Source organism: Pan troglodytes, chromosome 4, assembly GCF_028858775.2.
Source record: "Pan troglodytes isolate AG18354 chromosome 4, NHGRI_mPanTro3-v2.0_pri, whole genome shotgun sequence".
NCBI classification, from domain to species: Eukaryota; Metazoa; Chordata; class Mammalia; order Primates; family Hominidae; genus Pan; species Pan troglodytes.
This window is the reverse complement of record NC_072402.2, coordinates 42,475,086-42,496,148: the sequence shown is the minus strand read 5'-3', so window position 1 is coordinate 42,496,148 and position 21,063 is coordinate 42,475,086. Positions and strand designations below refer to the sequence as shown.

At 38.2% G+C, this 21,063-nt stretch overlaps 2 protein-coding genes across 4 annotated transcripts in view; one reads left to right on the top strand and one right to left on the bottom strand.

The window, feature by feature from the left end:
- ANKRA2 (ankyrin repeat family A member 2) overlaps positions 1-4,804 on the bottom strand; it is a 13,359-nt gene extending 8,555 nt beyond the window's left edge. Inside the window, exons 1-3 of one of the 2 annotated variants that reach the window (XM_001151939.8) lie at positions 4,232-4,804; positions 1,697-2,089; positions 235-393 (exon numbers count right to left, since the gene is read on the bottom strand). In XM_001151939.8, coding sequence (XP_001151939.1) covers positions 235-393; positions 1,697-1,985 — 448 coding nt within the window. In that variant the 5' untranslated portion in view covers positions 1,986-2,089; positions 4,232-4,804. Of the gene's footprint in view, positions 1-234; positions 394-1,683; positions 2,090-4,231 lie in introns of both variants that reach the window. The other variant, XM_009449028.5, reaches the window with a different exon arrangement.
- On the top strand, positions 4,774-21,063 carry UTP15 (UTP15 small subunit processome component). 2 transcript variants are annotated; one of them, XM_001151559.8, is made up of 13 exons: positions 4,774-5,012; positions 6,358-6,530; positions 7,331-7,423; positions 7,516-7,700; positions 8,594-8,772; positions 9,682-9,807; positions 11,588-11,723; positions 16,045-16,129; positions 16,947-17,096; positions 17,843-17,944; positions 18,110-18,243; positions 18,410-18,468; positions 18,966-21,063. In XM_001151559.8, the coding sequence occupies exons 2-13, from the start codon at positions 6,441-6,443 to the stop codon at positions 19,181-19,183; spliced, it is 1,557 nt and encodes a 518-aa protein (XP_001151559.1). In that variant the 5' UTR covers positions 4,774-5,012; positions 6,358-6,440; the 3' UTR covers positions 19,184-21,063. The 2 variants fall into 2 exon arrangements, with proteins under 2 accessions (XP_001151559.1, XP_016808644.1); XM_016953155.4 differs by lacking the exon at positions 17,843-17,944 and having other exon boundaries at positions 4,843-5,012.

Sequence of the window (21,063 nt, the reverse complement as noted above, 5' to 3'; positions counted from 1 at the left end):
CTTTCTATGCCTGACTTATTTCACTTAGCATAATGTCCTGCAGGTTCATCCATGTGTCGCCAAGTGACAGAATTTCCTTCTTTTTTAAGGTTGAATAGTATTCCATTGTGTAGTATAACACATTTTCTTTATCCAGAAAATATGCATTTAATGAAATAACGTTTTAAAGTCAAACTCTTGAAAGTATTACATTAAGAATAAGAATATAGTAATACATCAGTGGCAAATACTTACAATTTGCTAACAGAGGTGTGGTAGAGACCTCATTTCCTCTGTGTTTGTTGGTTAAAGTAGTTGACTGTTTTATGGGTGAGAAATGCTTTGTTGTAGAGGGGGTGTAGACATGCCTTACTTGAATTCCCGGAGAAGGAGATGTATGGATATTGCATTCAGCTAAGTAAAAAACAAATGTAAACACATTAAAAGCATTTCAGTAAGAGTTCTATGTCAATGTCTACATTTAAAAAGAAATACATGAGATGTAATAGCTTCAATTAAACTATCAAGTGATACTAAATTGTTTTTATCATTAAAGTCCATACTTCCTTGTTTGCATAATGGTTATTCAAAAAAAAAAAAAGTCTAGGCTGGGCATGGTGCTCATGCCTGTAACCCCAGCACTTTGGGAGGCCAAGGCAGGTGGATCATCTGAGGTCAGGAGTTCGAGACCAGCCTGGCCAACATGGTGAAACCCCATCTCTACTAAAAATACAAAAAATTAGCCAGGCACGGTGGCACACACCTGTAATCCCAGCTACTCGGGAGGCTGAGGCAGGAGAATTGCTTGAACCCAGAAGGCGGAGGTTGCAGTGAGCCAAGATCTTGCCACTGTACTCCAGCCTGGGTGACAGAGAGAGGCTCTGGCTCAAAAAAAAAAAAAAAAAGTCTATATAACCATAGTGAAAGTTCTGGAAGAAAATATATTAATCCTGAGTGATGTTATCCTAAGAGAATAGTTTTATTATTCAGAGTATCATTATAAAAGCAAATCTAGAGCATGATGACAAACTTCACTGCATTAAAGCATAGAAAGTGAATGCACATTAAATATTCATAGAACAGGAATATTCAGGAATGGATATTACGCTAATTCATTTCTAAAAGGAACATGATTTTTTTTCTTATGATTTTATTTTTTGAGACAGAGTCTCACTCTGTCACCCAGGCTGGAGTACAGTGGCACAGTCTTAGCTCACTGCAACCACAGCCTCTGTGGTTCAAGCAATTCTTGTACCTCAGCCTCCCAAGTAGCTGGGATTACAGGCGGATGCCACCATGCCCGGCTAATTTTTGTATTTTTAGTAGAGACGAGGTCTCATCATGTTGGCCAGGCTGGTCTTGAACTCCTGACCTCAAGTGATCTGTCCACCTCAGCCTCCCAAACTGCTGGGATTACAGGCATGAGCCACTGTGCCTGGCCCTACGATTTAAAAAGGAATAATAGAGAACTTCATTAGGGAATTTGTAAACAAATATTAAACAAGAAGTTTTTTAAAAAATCAACATGTACTTCCTTTAAGTTAGATATTATATAATCTGAAATTATTTTAATTTTGGTTTCTGTGAGATTCCAGAAAATCATATTAAAAAATGACTTCTAAACTGTCTTCCCAAACTCAAAATCTCATGATTGGGAAAATAACCCAAATATACAAAAACAAAAACAAATGCAGATATTTATACCATAACTTTCAACCTTTAAATAGGACAGATGCCACCTCCAGGTCAGAGTTAACCTGATCTTGAATATTTTTACTATCTTCTTCATTTAAGGACTTCACAAATCGAGAACACACATTCATATCAAATCGGTTAGGCAATATGAATTTCATTCCCATGGCAACACCCTGAGCTGACCCTTCTTCTGAATTTGGGTCCAGTGGATGTTCTATTTTAATGTCTGGCATGCCAGTTAGGCTATAAGTGCTGGGACACTCTTCCACTATCAGCTGGGCTCCAATATCCAGATTTGTTGATGTAGCCATGATTTCAACTGTAGTTTCAATAACTAAAACATTTCTTCATGATTTCCTCTTGGTTTTGTAAGAGCAGTATCCAGCGTATTCTTGGAATCTGGATATTTAAAAATCTGAAAGAAAAAGTTAGAAAATTAAAAGTATTCTATCAACTTAGGTAAAAACACACAAAATAATCATCTTCAATCAAGTATTGTAACAATGCTCTTGAAAGCACCTACACATAATAGAAAGAATATAATGTTCAGAGGTAGAGAAACCTGGGTATGAATCCAAACTTCGCCATTAATTAGCTGTGTGACCTGTAGAAGTTACTCAATCCCTCTGAGCTTCCGTGTCATTTATAAAATACGGATATCACCATTAACCTTATAGGGTTCTGGTAAAGACCAAATGAAATACTGTACAGTGATATTCTCACCTCCATCATTAAATTCCAATACATTTTAATTACTGTTTCTCCCATTTCCTGTATCTGAATATTGCCAAATGGATAAAAGATCAGGCTAACAATGAAAATAAACTTTAATCTCTTACCTAAGGTTAGTTCTTTAATATGCTATGTTTATATAGGTGGCCCTTAGTTTGAATTTAAGAAATGATAATTCATGTTGTATCCAAGTTTATTGGCATTGTTATCTATAACACCTGTGATTGCTAGACCATGAAAGGCTTTACAAAGCTTTGGTTTTGATGAACTGAAGGTACATTTATGAATTTTTGTTCAGATTACGCATTAGCAACTTAATGTAGGTTTTCATGAAACATAAAGTAGGTAGATTATGGATTGGCTTTCCAAGATGTATAGTTGTCTTAGATACATTATCATTTGGGACAGGAAGGAAATTAATAACATCCAGTTAATTTTTTCATGTTAGGGTTAATTGCCTCTTAGAAATTTTGAGAGGGTGCAGGGTGTTTCAAAATTGGAATTGGAATTAAAAGAAAAATGCATTAGGATCGCAGTGGAGCAAGGGTCGCCAAACCATACATTTACAGATAACCACCTTCTACAATTTTAAAAACATTTTCAAAGATTAATCTTTATAACAATCCTTTGAGTAGGCAGGTCAGGTAATCATATGTCCACCTAGGAGGGGAAAAAAAGGAAGCTCATGAATTATGAGGGCTTACTCAGCTCTTCTGACTCCATCACTCTGACCATTAAAATGAGGCAGCACTAAACAAAGCCAAAATCTCCACGAGAGAGTTGAATAAACAACACATAGTATAGTAAGGAAAAAAAAAAAGCAGGAAGTAAGAAAGTTAATACATTTGGGCAAAAAGAAGGAAACCAGAAAAGAAAATTAGTTCAGTGATTCAAAGGGAGATGGATGTGCAATGCATTAGTCCACGCGTCTTAAAAGGGACTGGACAACATGAACTGTGTTTCCTGAGGGAAGAACCATCTCCCCCTTTCTCCTATCCAGCGGTTGGCTAAGTGCAACTCCCCTAAGCTCTCTGAGCACCCTGCATGTATCTGTATTTTAGCATTTACCATTCTTTTGACAATTTCCATTTAAATAACAGCTAAATTGAAAACTCCCCTAGGATGGGGACCACTCTTACTAATTTTTGCACACAGAACAGTACTTGGTCCTACCAGGTGCTCCATAAATGTTTTCTGATCTTAACTTTAACAATTTTTTCCATATTCTTTTCTATTTCTAACATTTGCTGATTAGACCTGGCTTTCCACTCCCAACATCGCTACTAACTAGCTGGGCACTCCTGGACAAATAAATAATACAAGTTTTCTGAAATTCATCTATTATAAAAAGGTGTTGAAATAGGCCTTTCTAATATTCTTTCCAGCTCTAAACAGCTTCCATGTTACAAATCAGGGTTTATAGATGGAATTACAGGTCTTCGAGAGGAGAATAGCAAATGTGCTTAGGGGAAGGGGGTGGGTGGAAAATGAACGCTTATCTTGGCACAGCAGTCTAACGAGAGGAGAAGCAAAGTTAATTGGTAGGCCAAAATTTTGAAGAACAGGAGAGGGAGGCGGGGGTGAGGGGAGTGGGGTAAACAGGACTTAGAAGAGGTAGTGAGAAAAAGGGGGTAAGGCAATCGATAGCTAGGTTCACCTCGATCTGTCAGAGCCCAGGGATGAAGGGATAGAGAGTCTACGGAGATAAAGTGGGCAGCTATGCTAGTTCCTGTGGATGCTAATAACAGGAGCCCCTCGTTTCTTCCTGATCCTGGAATTATTCTACAAGGAGAGGAAGGTGCTATGAAAATAAATGATGCCTCACAGGCGACAGGTGTCCCAGCGTCCCGAGACAGGAGCCCGCTGTCTCCCGCTGGAGGGGAGACTCTTGCAGGAAAGAAAGTCCGTTCTGTCGCCACCGGCCAGCTGTGCCCGAAAAGTCCCAGGAAGAAACTCTCGCTCATCCGCGGCGAGCGGATCCCGGGCACAGGGGCTGGAGGCCGACCCGGTGAGAGTGCAAGGTCTCGCGACCACCGACGACGGCAGACAGCGAGTCGGGCCTTCCCATCTGAGGCCAGCTTCAGTACAGGCCTCCAAGCCCGGGCTTGTTTTGGCCGCGACGTCACTTCCGATTTCTTCTTTCGCCTTCTGGCTAAAAAACGTTCCGCAGCAATGCAGCTGAAACTTTCGGGTTTTCTTTTTTTTGTCCCTCTCTCCTTTTTTTTAATATTTTTATTTTTGCCGCCTTTACGCTCCGAGGCCCATCCTGCCGGAGTACTACACAGACAGGGTCATTTCAGTTAACGGTTCTGGGTCACCAGAGCAGAGGAAGCCCCAATTTCGCCCTCCGGTCACGCCTCCTACTCCAGATCGCCCCGCCCACCTGACCCGCCTCTGCGCCGCCGGGCTGCGTGAGTCTCATGAGCGTGCGCTGGTACGTCATCTTCGCGCGACGTTCGGTTCGCTGTGTGTGTCGCCGGCTCCTTGAGGGTCCATGTGATTTTTACGCCAGTGCTGCTGAACTGTGCAGGCTAGGGAGCTGGCACAGTCCGATTAATTGTCCTTGGGTCGAGGTGTCTCGTCGGACCCTTTGGGGCTCAGTGGAGGTAGGTGAAGGCGGCTCCCATTGAGGGAAGCCCACACTCACACCCGGCCTTCCTGTGTTTTCTGGCATGCTCTTCTGGGGCTTCCCAGGCTATATAGGAGAGTGGCCAAATTCTTTAACCGGTTCAAGTTCCCCTCAATTAAGCTTCGACCTAGATTCTTCTCTGCGATTACACCCTTTCCTGTCCACGTTGTTAGTTCCCGGAGTAATCAGCAACTCTCCAAGGCAATGGACACATTTCCATCTTTGCCTTTGCTTACGAGGCTCCCTCAGGTGAAGTGAACCTAATGGAGTTTTAAAATATTTGGGAGATAAAATCAGCAGATCTTGTTAACTATTTGGATGTTAGGAGTGAGGAAGAAAAGGACACGTCAAGGCTGAGTCTAGGTTAATATCTGGTGCCAGTCACCAGCCAAAATGGAGTATATTGGAGTAAGCAAAGGCACAGACCATGTCTTTATTTCATTCACCATTATAGCCCCAGTGCCTAGAGCAGTGGCCTGCACATTGGTAGGTACTTTAATGAACAGAAGAGTGTTCCCAAAGACCAATGAAATACAATCATTGGTCATTGTATTTCATTAAAGCACCTTTTAAATATATGTTACACCTGTTTATCGTGGTGTTACTAATGTAAAGTTTTCAGGCTTTTTGGAATAGATGATGAGCAGCACCTCTGGAATCATTTACCTGATAACATTGAATCTCTTTTGCAATTGAGTCGTTCTGGAAAAATGTTTTGGCTTGATTGCATGTTATTTAAAAGTTTTATCCTATTCTGCCACTTTAGTGTTGAATTTAATTTCAGGATTGCTTTATTACAGTTTTCTTTCCTACTGTTTAAACCTTTTAAAGTAAATTTAATTTTAAGCTTCTTCATTAGAATATTAGCTTTGTGTTTCTTACTTCTTGGCATTTAGGCTTTCAGGAAATCAAGTCCGTAACTATAATTGTTATAGATTAAATGTCATCTTAAACTTGGTTTCAGGAAACTTGTATTTGCAGTTTCACCTTAATATTTCCTGTTGCCAAAAAATGGACACTCAAAGCCAGCATGATCCTTTTTGGTTTGGCTACTGTAAGGCTGTGCTAGATTTATTCCTAAGTGTTGTAAAATGGTTGGCTAGGTGTGAGAACCTTTGTGTACAGCTGAATAGATGGTGCGATATGATAGCCTTCACTTTAATTATTCCTGCTTCCTATAGATTGCCTTTTCTGGGTTAGAATTAAATAGCTTATTGGTCTCTAATCTATATACTTCCACACAGACTTTTTAAAGAAAGCAGAGTGAAAATCAACTCTATGTACAAGCTTATAATATGCATATAAAATATTTTATTTTTCAGAATTAAGGCAAAGTCACTGTAATTATTTCTAATACCAATTCCAAAATAGTGACTCTTGGACAATAGTGCAATTATATGGAATTATGGCTGGTTATAAGCCTGTAGCTATTCAGACATATCCTATACTTGGTGAAAAAATCACCCAAGATACACTGTACTGGAACAACTATAAGGTGAGTGTGGGACGTAATGAGGGAGAAGGGATTTGTGTTTATGCCAATTTCTCTAGCATATGTTATACTCTGGATGCTCTAACAGAATTATTAACTAAAAACCATCTATCAGCAGCTTATAGTTTGGGCAGATAATTTGATATCTATTTTTTCTTGGAATTTTATGTAAAAGTCCATACTGCTTAATCAGATTAACCATACAAATGCCTAGCACAGAACAGATGATCAATCAATGCCAAATGAATTAAATTTTAAAATTTGAATCTCATATGTGTAAAGTTGTTTATTGAAGTATTGCTTGTAATAGTAGAAATCTTGAAAAACCCATGTCTATTAGTAGTGGACTGGTATAGTAAATTACAGTGTGCCCTTATAATGGATGGTAAGTCTATTGCTCCTATGAAAACTAATATGTGTTACTAAGTGAAAAGAAGCAAGATGTGGAACAGCCTACATGGTATGATTATCTTTTTGTTATTTTAAAAGTACAAGTACGTGGTTATTGTATGCTGGTGTAGACATGATAACTTTTTTTTTTTCTGGTAGAAATCACAGTAAACTCAATAGCTGAAGAGACAGAGTGGGGTGTGGCTTTCTAACCATATGTCTATTTCAGTGGCAACAAGAATAGTCTGGGTGATGAGATATGTACCTTTTTTGCTTTCTTTGTAATTTTATGTTAAATACAACTTAAGAAATGTTACTAAGAACAAAGAGAAATGGTCTGTAAGAAATTATGTAATGCATAAATAGGTCTTACCAGTGGTAACTCTGTTAACACACTATTATTTTTTATTAAGACCCCTGTTCAGATTAAGGAATTTGGTGCAGTTTCAAAAGTAGACTTTTCTCCTCAGCCTCCATATAATTATGCTGTCACAGCTTCCTCAAGAGTAAGTATAATATTAAATTTCTTTATTTTTCTTTTGTATAGTTTACTACTGATCTTGAGCCATCTGGTGAAATACTGTTTTTCATCTTGTAGATTCACATTTATGGCCGATACTCCCAAGAACCTATAAAAACCTTTTCTCGATTTAAAGACACAGCATACTGTGCTACTTTTCGACAAGATGGTAGATTGCTTGTGGCTGGCAGTGAAGATGGTGGAGTTCAACTTTTTGATATAAGTGGGAGGGCTCCCCTCAGGCAGTTTGAAGGCCATACAAAGTAAGAGACAGTTGGTTTCTGTGTGTTCTGGTTTTATTTTGTTGTAAGCTCTTTTTTCCTCTGGACTTTGATTAAAAAGATAGAGATCAGTTTTATGGAGATTATTTGCCTATAGGTACTATATTTCCTGATTGTTCTAAGAGTGCTTAACTTGGGTTCCGTGGTCCAGTTTCATGGGGCTTATGAATTCCCTAGAATTGTATGTGATATTTTAGGAAATACACGTTTATCTAGGGAGCTACTCTGTAGCTTTTGGTTAACTTTAGTGGGGTCTGTGGCCCAGCTGAGATTATGAATTACTGACCTAAAGACAACCTTACAGGTGGTAATGACAGCTCTATAGGCCTGTACTGTCTTAGAGGCTCTTATGTTGAAGTCAAGTTGGAAGGTGGATTTTCTTCTTGAATTTATAGTGTTTTGCCCCTTAATAAATTAAGTGGCCATCACAATTTTATATTATAACTTTGTTTTCAGGATTGCCAATGTCCGTGCTGAAATTTGTTAAAATTTAACAGAAATTTATGTAACATGATTCTATTTAGTGGTAAATCTTTTTAGAGTTTTTTAAAGAACTTTTTGAAATTTTGAAAATTAAAGTGCCTTTGCTTCCATATTCAGCAGCTAAGTGGAATTGTTTACATACTAGAAAATATAATTTTAAGGCTATCCTTTAATTTTTTTTAACTTTACAATATAGGAGTATTTACACTTCTTAATTGGTTTGGGGGCAAACACTTGTAAGTTTTCTCTTTCTTTCATGATTTCCCCCTATGAAGACTCCCTGAAACTCAGCTGCTTTTTTTTTTAATCTGAGAAAAAGGAGCATTTTATGTTAGAAGGTACCAGAAAAATAATTTTCTTGCTTTTTAATATACTGATCTTCAATCTTTCAGAGCAGTTCATACAGTAGATTTTACAGCTGACAAATATCACGTGGTCTCTGGGGCTGATGATTATACAGTTAAATTATGGGATATTCCAAACTCCAAAGAAATTTTGACATTTAAAGAACACTCTGATTATGTGAGGTGTGGATGTGCTAGCAAACTTAATCCGGATCTCTTTATAACAGGTTGGTGAACTCTATTCCCTCCTGAAGCAAATAATCTCACGGGGATGTACTTTAATGTTGCTATGGGACTCTTTTGGGATGGAGGGGTTTAAATTTTTTTATAAAGGAATATGTTTCTGATTAATTCTTCAGTTTTTAAATTAATTTTTATGTATGTATGTTTGTATTTATTTTCAGACAGGGTCTCACTCTGTTGCCCAGGCTGGAGTGCAGTGATGTGACCACAGCTCACTGCATCTGCTACCTCCTGGGCTCAAGTGATCCTCCCACATAAGCCTCCCAAGTAGCTGGGACTACAGGTGCCCACCACCACATCCAGCTACTTTGTGTATTTTTTTGTAGAGACGGTTTCGCCATGTTGCCCAGGCTGGTCTCGAACTCCTGGGCTCAAGTGATCCACCTACCTCAATTTCCTCCCGGAGGGCTGGGATTACAAGTGTGAGCCACCATGCCTGGCTTCCAATTGTTTTTTATTTTCTTATTCTTCTTTTGTTGATTGTTCATGTCTTCCAAATGTGTTTGGAAAAATCAGGCTGTCTTGAAAACATAATAGACTCTCAGAACTGTAATGTATAGTACCCTGCCTCAAGCAGCCAAGAAACAAAGAGTGCAGTTTAGCCTTTGTGGGTGCCTTTACAAAGATTTCCAGATGATTCAGTAGTGACAGTAGTCCAAAGAAAGAAATATTTTAAGATCAGAGCAAGTTAGATTCTGTATAGTATTATGTAGTGCTTCTTCAGACACGATCAGTAGTAGACGGTTTGGAGGTTCTGTGTCTTCATGAATATACATATACGTCTTTTTAAAACTCCATCTAAGCTTTTTTTCCTTTTAAAATTTATATCTGGATACATACAGTTTTTGTTGTTTTAAACAGTCAAACTAAAAATTCAAAAATTGACATTTTAGGATCATATGATCATACTGTGAAGATGTTTGATGCACGAACGAGTGAGAGTGTTCTCTGTGTTGAGCATGGGCAGCCAGTGGAGAGTGTCCTACTTTTCCCCTCTGGAGGTCTTCTGGTGTCAGCAGGTACTTCTTAAAAATAGCTTTCACCAATATTGTTGGTTTTGAATCACATTTGTTTAAAATCAGTTGCTCTTTGTAATTTATCAGTGTGCATTTGAATTGCATATCTAAGTTTTTGTTCAAACAGTTGATAGGTAGGACTGGCAAGCAGTTATCATTTATTGTGTACCTAATGTGAGCCAGGCACTGTGCTGTTACATATGAACTCTAATGCCCTAGATGATGCTACAAGGTAGTTAGCTTTTTCCCTACTTTACAGCTAATGAAATAAAAGTTTTAACTTATTTTTCAAGGCAAAGTGGTAAGTGGCAGATCTGAAATCACAGAACTCGAGAGCTCTGTGTATTTAGCCCTGTGCCATCTTATTTATTTAGCCCTGTGCCATCTTATTTAACCCCAGAAATTTAGCCCTGTGCCATCTTATTTAACCCCAGAAATTTAGCTCTTATGTATTTAGCCCTGTGTCATCTTATTTAACCCCAGAAATTTAGCTCATACTCCTTTTACTCCTACCTAAGAGATCTGCAGCAGCTTTTGAAAATCAGTTATTTGAGATCTAGTAGGCTTGTCTCTTTTTCTGTGACTCTCTTGATTGAAATGCCACTACCCAGCAAATAGCTGCTAGTACTAGAGAAAGGAGATAATGTGGCCTCAAAAGGGGCCTTGGTACATTTTTCAACAAGTTGGGACTGAGATGTTTTTCTCATTTTGCACATATTGCATTTTCATAATTACAGTGGAAGAAGTAAATTGGCTTTTTTCATTTGTAAATAAAGTAAAAATGTGTTCGTATTAGAAGAATGTATAGGTAGTATGTATACTTGACAACATATATATTGCTGTGTGTACCTCCTTTTTTTTTTTTTTTCTTAATTCTAAAATCTGGCTAGAAATTACTCTGTTTTATATTCTTTTCCCCAGTACCTATTTGATTTAAAAATAAGTTGAGGCGGGATGTGGTTGCTCACGCCTGTAATCCTAGCACTTTGGGAGGCTGAGGCAGGCGGATAGCTTGAGTCCAGGAGTTTGAGACCAGCCTGGGCAACATAGCAAGACTCTAAGACTCCATCTTTAATTAAAAAAAGAAAAAAGTTGATAATGTCAGATGTGTCTACTTCTCTTGCTGTTATTCTGACAAATGGAAAAAATATCATGTTGAACAGGGAGAATAGAAAGCTGTGTGCTGATCTCCACTGTGTGTCACTAGCTAATTGTGACCTCGGGCAATCCCTTAAGGTCTCTAGACCTTGAAAATGAGAGGGTTGGACTAGATCAGTGATTTCAACTGTGATCCCTCTTGTGAGGTGCCACATAGGAGTGGAGAGGTGGGAACTGTGAGTTGGGTTCCAACTCCTGTTCCCCAGTCAAGATTTCAGTCTCCTCTTCCATCCCTTTTTCTGTCTTTCCATATTAGACTTTTTTGCTTGATATTTTGCTGCAGATCTACATTATTCACTTCCACTGCTATGTAGAATTTCTTTTAAAAAATGATTTTATTATAATTTTCTTAAAATGGACTCTTTCAGTTATACATTTATTTTGCTGGAATTTCTGTACGCTTCACAAATATTATTTAATGGTCATAACAGTTCTGTGAGGTAGGAACTGTTATTACCAATGACCCAGGAAGTGGTGCATCCACGATTTTACCAGGCAGCCTGGCCTGGACTCCCTCACTCAGCCTCCATGCTTTGTGGAGTGTCCAGAGAAGAATGCTTTTCAGATCTTTAATATGTTGAATCTGTGGGCAGAATATCCAACTAATGATGATTTCTTTTTATAGGAGGTCGTTATGTTAAAGTCTGGGACATGTTAAAAGGAGGACAATTGCTAGTATCTTTGAAAAATCATCACAAAACCGTGACATGTTTATGTCTAAGCAGCTCTGGACAGAGGTTACTCTCTGGCTCACTGGATAGGTTGGCATTTTAATTTTTTTGTATATTATTATTAGTGTACACCTGTTTACTGCTTGAGGAAATGAGTTATTTCAGCAATATTTGTGATAAGTATACGGATAATGATTTCCAGGAGAAAAAAACCTGTTGAGTTGAAAATAGTTTTGACCTTTTGTTTACATATAGCTACTTCTTTTCTTTTCTTTTTTTTTGAGACAGAGTCTCACTCTGTCACCTAGGCTGGAGTGCAGTGGTGCAATCTCGGCTCGCTGCAACCTCCGCCTCCCAGGTTCAAGTGGTTCTCCTGCCTCAGCCTCCTGAGTAGCTGGGATAACAGGCACGCGCCACAATGCCCGGCTAAGTTTTTTATTTTTAGTAGAGACGGAGTTTCACCATGTTGGTCAGGCAGGTCTTGAACTCCTGACCTCGTGATCCGCCCACCTCAGCCTCCCAAAGTGCTGGGATTACAGGCGTGAGCCACCACACCCGGCCACCCATAGCTACTTATTTTCTCCTTTGACACAATTTGTTTTAACTTGTATACTTAAACAACATTATTGAACCATTTGAATGATAATCTTTCAAATAATGTTATTCTATAAACCATGTTTTAAAACCATTATTGTACATTCATATATTTTGAAGTTTTCTTTTTTTTTTTTGAGACAGAGTCTTGTTCTGTTGCCCAGGCTGGTGTGCAGTGGCACAATCTGGGCTTACTGCAACCTCTGTCTCCCAGGTTCAAGCGATTCTCGTGACCCAGCCTCCCAAGTAGCTGGGATTACAGGTGTGCAGCACCATGCCTGGCTAATTTTTGTATTTTTAGTAGAGACGGGGTTTCGCCATATTGCCCAGACTGGTCTCGAACTTCTGGCCTCGTGTGATCTGCCCACCACGCCCTCCCAAAGTGCTGGGATTACAGGTGTGAGCCACTGTGCCTGGCCTGAAAAGTTTTTTAAAAATTAGATAAATTAATTTTTTTTTTTTTTTTTGAGATGACATCTCGCTCTGTTGCCCAGGCTGGAGTGCAGTGGTGTGATCTCAGCTCACTGCAACCTCTGCTTCCCGGGTTCAAGCGATTCTGCCTCAGCTTCCTGAGTGGCTGGGATTATAGGCGCTTGCCACCTTGCCCGGCTAATTTTTGTATTTTTAGTAGAGACAGAGTTTCGCCGTGATGGCCAGGCTGGTCTGGAACTTCTGACCTCAGGTGATCTACCCACCTTGGCCTCCCAAAGTGCTGGGATTACAGGCATGAGCCACCGCGCCTGGCCTAAAAGTTAGATAGCACATTTTATTTAGCCTAATATCTAATGTAAAAATAAAATATATATTACATATAAAATATAATTTCAGTATGTAATCTATGTCAAAATTATTAAGATACTAGAAATAAGCATCTAAACATGTGCACTATGATACAATAATCATATTTTAGGTTGGTACAGTGGCTTACACCTGTAATCCCAGTGCTTTGGGAGGCTGAGGTGGGAGGATCACTTGAGGCCAGGAGTTTGAGACCAGCCTAGGGAATATAGTGAGACCCCATCTCTACAAAAAATTAAAAAAATTAGCTGGCCACAGTGGTACACACCTTTAATCATAGCTACTAGGGAGGCTGAGGCAGGAGAAGTACTTAAGCCGGAGTTTGAGGTTGCAGTGAGCTGTGATAGTACCACTGTACTCTATCCTGGGTTACAGTGATACCCTGTCTCTAAAAAAAAAAAAGATAATATTTTATAAAAATTACTGTCTCAGTTTTTAAATTAGATAAAATAAAAAATTTAGTTTCTCATTTTCACTAGCCACATTTCAAGTGGTCAGTAGCCATGTGCGGCTAGAAGTATGGCACAGCTCTAGAATTTACATGATTTATTATTAATTTTTTTTTTTTTTTGAGACAGGGTTTTGCTCTGTCGCCCAGGCTGGAGGGCAGTGGCATGATCTTGGCTGACTGCAACCTCCACCTCCTGGCTTCGAGCGATCCCCTCGCCTCAGCCTCCTCAGTAGCTGGACCACCGGCACGCGCCACTGTACCTGACTCATTTTTGTATTTTTGTTGAGATGGGGTTTTGCCATGTTGCCGAGGCTGGTCTCAAACTCCTGAGTTCAACAGATCCTCCCACCTCAGCCTCCCAAAGTGCTGGATTACTGGCGTGAGCCACCGTGCCCGGCTTACATGATCTATTTTTGATTATTTTATTTCCATATTTTCATTTTTTTCTGCTGTTATGAAAAACTTTAGTTTTCAGCATGTTAATTAAAAAGTATACAGTCATCTCTTGGTAACTGAGGGGAATTGGTTGTGGATGCCCAAGTCCCTTATTTAAAATGGCATATTTGCATATAACCTACACACATCCACTGTATACTTTAAATCATGGCTTGCTTATTTGTAATACCTAATACAATGCAAATGCTATGTAAATAGTTGTTACACTGTATTTTAAAATTCTGTATTATTTATGTATTTATGGATATTTTCAATCCATGGTTGGTTGAATCTGCAGATGTGGAACCTGCCATAAGAAGGATTGACTGTACATATTTTAAAAGCTAGAAAATATTTTTAATACAAAGGAATTTTTTATGTAAATACATGGCAAGTTTACACATGTTACTGAAATCATGTTACTCGGCAATTTGGGACTTGATTCTTAGGTATGTTCCTAAAAGCTAAGTGTAAATTGGCTCTATTTGTGGTGGTTTCAACCAAGAGTGATTTTTGTTCCTCAAGGAACGTTTGACAATATCTTGAGAAAGTATTGTTTTTTATCACAACTCATGGTACTTACCATATAGGGGATAGAGGCCAGGAAGGCTGCTAAACATCCTACAATGCACAGAACAACCCCTACAAAAAAGAATTGTGTGCCCCAAAATGACAGTAATTCTGAGGTTGAGAATCCCTGATCTTTGGCTTCATGTGTACTTTCTTTCTTTTTTTTTTTTTTAATTTATTTTTTTAGAGACAGGGTTTCATCAAGTTGCCCAGGCTGGTCTTGAACTCCTGGGCTCAAACAATCTGCTGTCCTTGGCCTCCCAGAGTGCTGGGATTACAGGTGTGAGCCATCACACTTGGCTTTGTGATGTGCTTTCATTGATAATTTTTTCTTTTTTTTTTTTTTAAGATGGAGTTTCACTCTTGTTGCCCAGGCTGGAGTGCAATGGCGCGGTCTCGGCTCACCGCAGCTTCTGCCTCCTGGGTTCATGTGATTCTCCTGCTTCAGCTCCCAAGTAGCCGAGATTACAGGCATGTGCCACCATGCCCGGCTGATTTTGTATTTTTAGTAGAGACAGGGTTTCTCCATGTTGGTCAGGCTGCTCTTTAACTCCCGACCTCAGGTGATCTGCCCACCTCGGCCTCCAAAAGTGCTGGGATTACTACAGGTGTGAGCCACCGCATCCGGCTAATACCTTTTCTTTACTCCCAAGTTTGATCTTCAGATGACAGTGGCTCATGGTCTGTCCTTCTGTTTTTTTTTTTTTTCCTTTTTTTCTTTTTAAATTTTTGAAACAGAGTCTTACTCTGTGGCCCAGGCTGGAGGGCAGTGGCACGATTTCGGCTCACTGCAACCTCTGCCTCCCAGGTTGAAGCAATTCTCATGCCTCAGCCTCCTGAGTAGCTGGGATTACAGGTGTGTGTCACCACACCTGGCTAGTTTTTATTATTTTTGGTAGACATCGGGTTATGCTGTGTTGGCCAGGCTGGTCTTGAACTCCTGGCCTCAAGTGATCTGCCCACCTTGGCCTCCCAAAGTGCTGGGATTACAGACCTGAGCCACCACACCTGGCCCTTCTATTTTTTTTATAAGTGGCTAGTCAAAGTTTTTATACAGATTTTATAGTTAGGGCTGGTATACAGCTCTTTTTTTTTTTTTTTTTTAGACAGAGCTTTGCTCTTGTCGCCCAGGCTGGAGTGCAGTGGCACAATCTTGGCTCACTGCAGCCTCCACCTCCCAGGTTCAAGCAATTCTCCTGCCTCAGCTTCCCAAGTAGCTGGGATTACAGGCATGTGCCACCACGCCCAGCTATTTTGTATTTTTAGTAGAGATGGAGTTTCACCATGTTGGTCAGGCTGGTCTCGAACTCCTGACCTCAGGTGATTCACCCACCTTGGCCTCCCAAAGTGCTTGAATTACAGGTGTGAGCCACTGTGTCCAGCCTACAGCTCATTTTTAAAGGGATTCAGTGATGAATTAGTTTGTAATTAACATTACTAATCTTTGTTTTTCTTCACTGTTGTACAGATTTTAATGTTTGTATTTTGTTTTCAGAAAATAGAAATTTGCATTTTATACTCGTTTTCAAGGTGATTTTTGACAAAGCTTTTCTTTTTTATTAGGAAGGTGAAAGTATATAGCACAACTTCCTACAAAGTAGTCCACAGTTTTGATTATGCAGCTTCAATTTTGAGTCTTGCCCTTGCAGTAAGTACCTTTACCTATTTTTAAGTCTGTCACTAACCCTGCCTGTTAAATGAAACTAAAATGGAACTTTGGGCTTTATTTTTAGATTTGAGTAACTTTTCTTGCCACATCAGATATTTGAGTTAAGACAATTGCTGGAATATGTAACTCGTCCTATTGACTCAGCATGAATTCAGATTTAGGTCCCACTCACTGTAGAACTTCAAACTAAATACAGTGCTCTAGGCATTGTTAACATTAAACGCAGGACCTGGGAAGCTGGTAAATCTCTCTTCAACTCATTTAACTCAAGAGTATTATAGTACACTAGAAAGGCAGATTAGCTCTCTGAGCAGAAAAAAAGATGTGGGGAGAAGGGGACAACAAAATGAAGTATCTCCTTTTCTTTGTTACTGCTCTTTCTGAAATGTATACTGTCAAGTTTTATGAGAAGCCACATTTGGGCAGGAAGGCATTTGACTATATTATATAGAAATCTGATTTGGGAGAGGAAAAGCTTATTAAAAATATTTTTGGGGGGCAAAATCATAAAAGTCTTGCTACTGTGTAATCTTTGATGCCGTTAACTATGTATTATACAAACTTTGCCAGTGATATTTTACAAGTATAAGTTCTGTCGATGTAGTTGTATCCTAAGGAAAAAATGATTTCGCTTTAACGTCTTGCACCAATCATCGTTAGGCAGACTGTGTATTTGAATGGAACTGTTGGTGAATGTATGGACAAGCAGCAAACACATTGTAAATGTGTTTTGAAGTAAAAGTACTATAAATTACGAGTTAAGAATAGACTAACTTATTTTTCTAATTATTATTAGCATGAAGATGAGACAATAGTTGTAGGAATGACCAATGGAATACTGAGTGTTAAACATCGGAAATCTGAAGCAAAGAAGGAATCACTTCCCAGAAGAAGAAGGCCTGCATATCGAACCTTTATTAAAGGAAAAAATTACATGAAGCAACGGGTATTTGTGCATTTCTCATATTTGTTTAAAGGGTGAAATTTGTTAGAGTAGCCAGCTTCATCCCTGCACATTACTGGAAAGCGTAGTTCACATGGCACTTTATTTTGCTTTTCTCTACATCAGAATTATTTCTAGATTGCTAGATTGGGGACATTATTGATGAGTAATGGGGAACAAGGACTACTTTATGTAATACTCTGCATCATAACATAATGTTATAATGCTTTACTGCATTCAAAATAATGTCTTTCACATACTACCTGATTTGATCTAAATCCCAAGAAGTAGTAGAACCAATCATGTCCCTGTTTGGCATCTGAGAAGATTGAGCGACAAATAATTTGTGATTGATTCAGGATTTCATTACTGGTATCCAGAGTTGTTGAGACTAGATCTCATTATCTCTGATTGTTGTTTGATTTATCTTTCTACTGTACCACACTGCCTGCCACATAAAGAGAATTGAAATGAGTAATTTTTACCTAGAATTAAGGCAATGGTGCATGTTGTAAGTTAAAATTATAAGAGAGTAAGAACATGTTGATGTAGCAAGTTACTCCTTTTTTTTTTTTCTTTTTTTGACTCTGATTAGCAGGATGCATTTTTATTTAATCTACATTATGGGCATATGAACGTTATTTGTGACATAGTTCAGAGATACCACTTCATTATGAAAAAGTTTATATTAAATGTATATTTATACAGATGCTGATTTTCCTTCTCTATAAATGTACTTTTCATTGCAGGATGACATTTTGATTAACAGGCCAGCAAAGAAGCACCTAGAATTGTATGACAGGGATCTGAAACATTTTCGGATCTCTAAGGCACTCGATAGAGTTCTTGATGTGAGTGAGCATTTTTAAAAAAATCATGTTATTACTTACCCTGCATATTACCATGACTTGGAACTGTGAAGATAAATATTATTCAAACTTGATAATTTAGTGCAAGACAGTGATTTTTTTTTGTGCTGTTTTGTCTACTCATGTTGACTTTGAAAATTTTTCTAGCCCACTTGTACAATAAAGACACCCGAGATTACGGTGTCCATCATAAAGGAGTTAAATCGAAGAGGAGTCCTTGCAAATGCGCTTGCAGGTCGGGATGAGAAGGAAATCAGTCATGTTCTTAATTTTTTGATAAGGTATGTTTTTTGTCTGTGAAACACTTACATTTTGCATCTGAAATCCTTTATCACCAAATAAAAGACATTTAGTTTGATCTTTGTAGAGAACTGATGAAACAAATCTGTTTTAAGGATTTTTTTTTTAAGTTTACAAGTTTCACTAAACTGAATTTTTACTTTGTAGGAATCTTTCTCAGCCAAGATTTGCCCCTGTTTTAATCAATGCTGCTGAAATAATTATTGGTAAGTCATTGTTAAAACTTGAAAATCCTAACATGCTTGCAAAAGTAGAGATGTCAAATAATCAAATTTGGAAATCAAGTGGATCAAAATATCTTGCTTTTATCAAATCTCAATATGGATTTTCATGGAGAAAACAACAAGTCAGTGCAGTTTAAAAAGTAGTAAAATGTTTATAGTGGTGTGACTTTGAATTGATGGGACTAGGGTTGTTATAAAAAATTTTTTTCATAGACATCTATAATGACAATGACAATTTTTCAAATGGGAAAATGAAAATAAGTCAGGAACTCCACCCTATACTTTCTGTAATTATTATTTTTTGAAATTTACTCAGAGGGATTGTTATACTTTCTATAAATCATTAATTAATTATAAAATAAGTACAGATTTTTCAGTGTTCTTATGTTTAATATTTTTATACTTTTAAAAACTTTTGCTTTTCACTTAATGTATAGAAAGATATTGCTAGTTAATGTGTTTTCTTTCTCTCTTTTTAGATATATATCTGCCTGTAATTGGTCAGTCCCCTGTAGTTGATAAAAAGTTTTTAGTACTTCAAGGACTTGTAGAAAAAGAGATTGATTACCAAAGAGAATTGTTAGAAACCTTGGGGATGATGGATATGCTTTTTGCCACTATGAGAAGGAAGGAAGGCACTTCTGTGTTGGAACACACATCTGATGGATTTCCAGAGAATAAGAAGATAGAATCATAGTGTCTGCTAAATAAGACATATAAGAACTCTGAAGTTGGAATAGATTTGACTGTATTAAATGTTGGCGAGAGACTCTCTTTGATACATTAAAAAAACTGTTTGCAGAAGCAGTTCTATGGAAGAGACTGGAATAATTATGGCCGGAAAACAAGTACCTGTTTTAAGTAAGACATGGTTTTCCATGTAATATTTTGAATTATAGCATCTTCACCTAGAAGATCTCAATTGTCTTAGTCACAGAGTAGGTTTATCTGGGATGGATATTAATTTTAATACAGGAGTGTTCTGTATCAACATTTGGGTTGGTATTCAGATGGGAATTCAAATATGAATCCTCTCTGGAGAGGGTCCAACTGGGAATCCTGCTAAAGGAGCAAAGCCTTGTATTACCTCTGGAAGACAACAAAAACAATTGGCAACAACAAAAAGCCTCTTTCTTGACTTTAATCAGTGCCTTTGGGATTTCTAGGCCCTTGCTTAGCTTGCTTCCTGTCTCCTTGATATCTACACTTGTCTTAGATCACATGCCCTGCTTCAGCTGGTAATGGGACTGCATCGGTTCCAAGTGTGGCAAGTAAGTGGTTGGCTCTGAAGAACTGACACTAGCTAGATTTGTATTCAGAGTGTGAGAGCAAGCTCTACAGATAGACCTTATCGGACTACTTTTTTTTTTCTTCATGCAGCCTTTCTACCAAGTTTTCACCTTGTTTCAGGTCAGAGGAATGATAGAATTTGTCATTTTTCTTACAACAGCCTTTCAGACTATTCTTCATATGTTTCAAGCTAATCTTGTAGCTAAGCTACCTAATCCTCTGAAAACTGTTTTCTCTGATTTGTATTTAGATTCCTCCCCCCATTATTCACAATCATATTGTATTTCGGAACCCCAATCCAGAGCAGTTTGCTTTGAAAAATAGTTGTTTTTAAAAGTTTAATGTAAATAATTATTTTTTAGAAGTTTTTTTTTTTTTTTTAAAGACAGGGTCTCGCTTTATCGCCCAGGCTGTAGTACAGTGATGCAATCTCAGTCCACTGCAACCTCTGCCCTCCCGGGTTTAAGCAGTTCTCCTGCCTCAGCCTCCTGAGTAGCTGGGATTACAGGTGTGCACCACCACGCCTGGCTAATTTTTGTAGTTTTAGTAGAGACGGGGTTTCACCTTACCGGGCTGGTCTAAAACTCCTGACCTCAAGTGATCTACCTGCCTCTGCCTCCCAAAGTGCTTGGATTACAGGTGTGAGCCACTGTGTCCAGCCTGTAACTATTATTTTTTTATAAAGAGAAATTCTTATTTTCTTGGCTTTTTGATGTATCTGTTCCTGATAGATAATCATTGGCTAGTAACTCCTAGTACACTGATTTCACAGTTGCTACCTCTTCTGCTTTTCTCTAATTATTACGCCAACTCAAGTAGTTAAAAATCAGTAAGAAAAATGTCTTGCGCTAGAAGAACCCATAGAGGAAGATTTTGTAATGCGAATCTCCTCTCATAATTTTAGTTCTGTAAATTCAGGGGTTTTTTTTGTTTTTTTGTTTTTTTTAAGCAGAAAAAATGCTTAATATGTTCCAGTAAGGGTATTAAGTAAAAATTAAATAAACGTATTAAGTTTAACATATTAAGTTAATTTAACATTTAGACTAACATTAACATTTAAATTAATATATTAAGTGAATATACTTAATATATTCTAGTACAGGTATGCTTGGAAATAGGGCGTTTCCTTTTCATGAATTGATTTCGTACAGCACAGTGGCTTATAAGGAACCAGCAGTGTTTTTCCCTGAGTAATTATGAACTTAGTCAAGATCAGAAGCTGGGTTTTGGGGTTGAGAAGAGTTCATTTATTTAAATAAAGTTTCTATTTAAAAACCTTTTTAAAAA

Bases quoted from the DNA above. Each gene is read 5' to 3' on its own strand.
- UTP15 (XM_001151559.8), top strand. From the start codon at position 6,441: ATGGCTGGTTATAAGCCTGTAGCTATTCAGACATATCCTATACTTGGT. The intron at 17,945-18,109 runs GTGAGTGAGCAT...AAATTTTTCTAG, and splicing joins CACTCGATAGAGTTCTTGAT to CCCACTTGTACAATAAAGAC. The intron at 18,244-18,409 runs GTATGTTTTTTG...TTTACTTTGTAG, and splicing joins GTTCTTAATTTTTTGATAAG to GAATCTTTCTCAGCCAAGAT.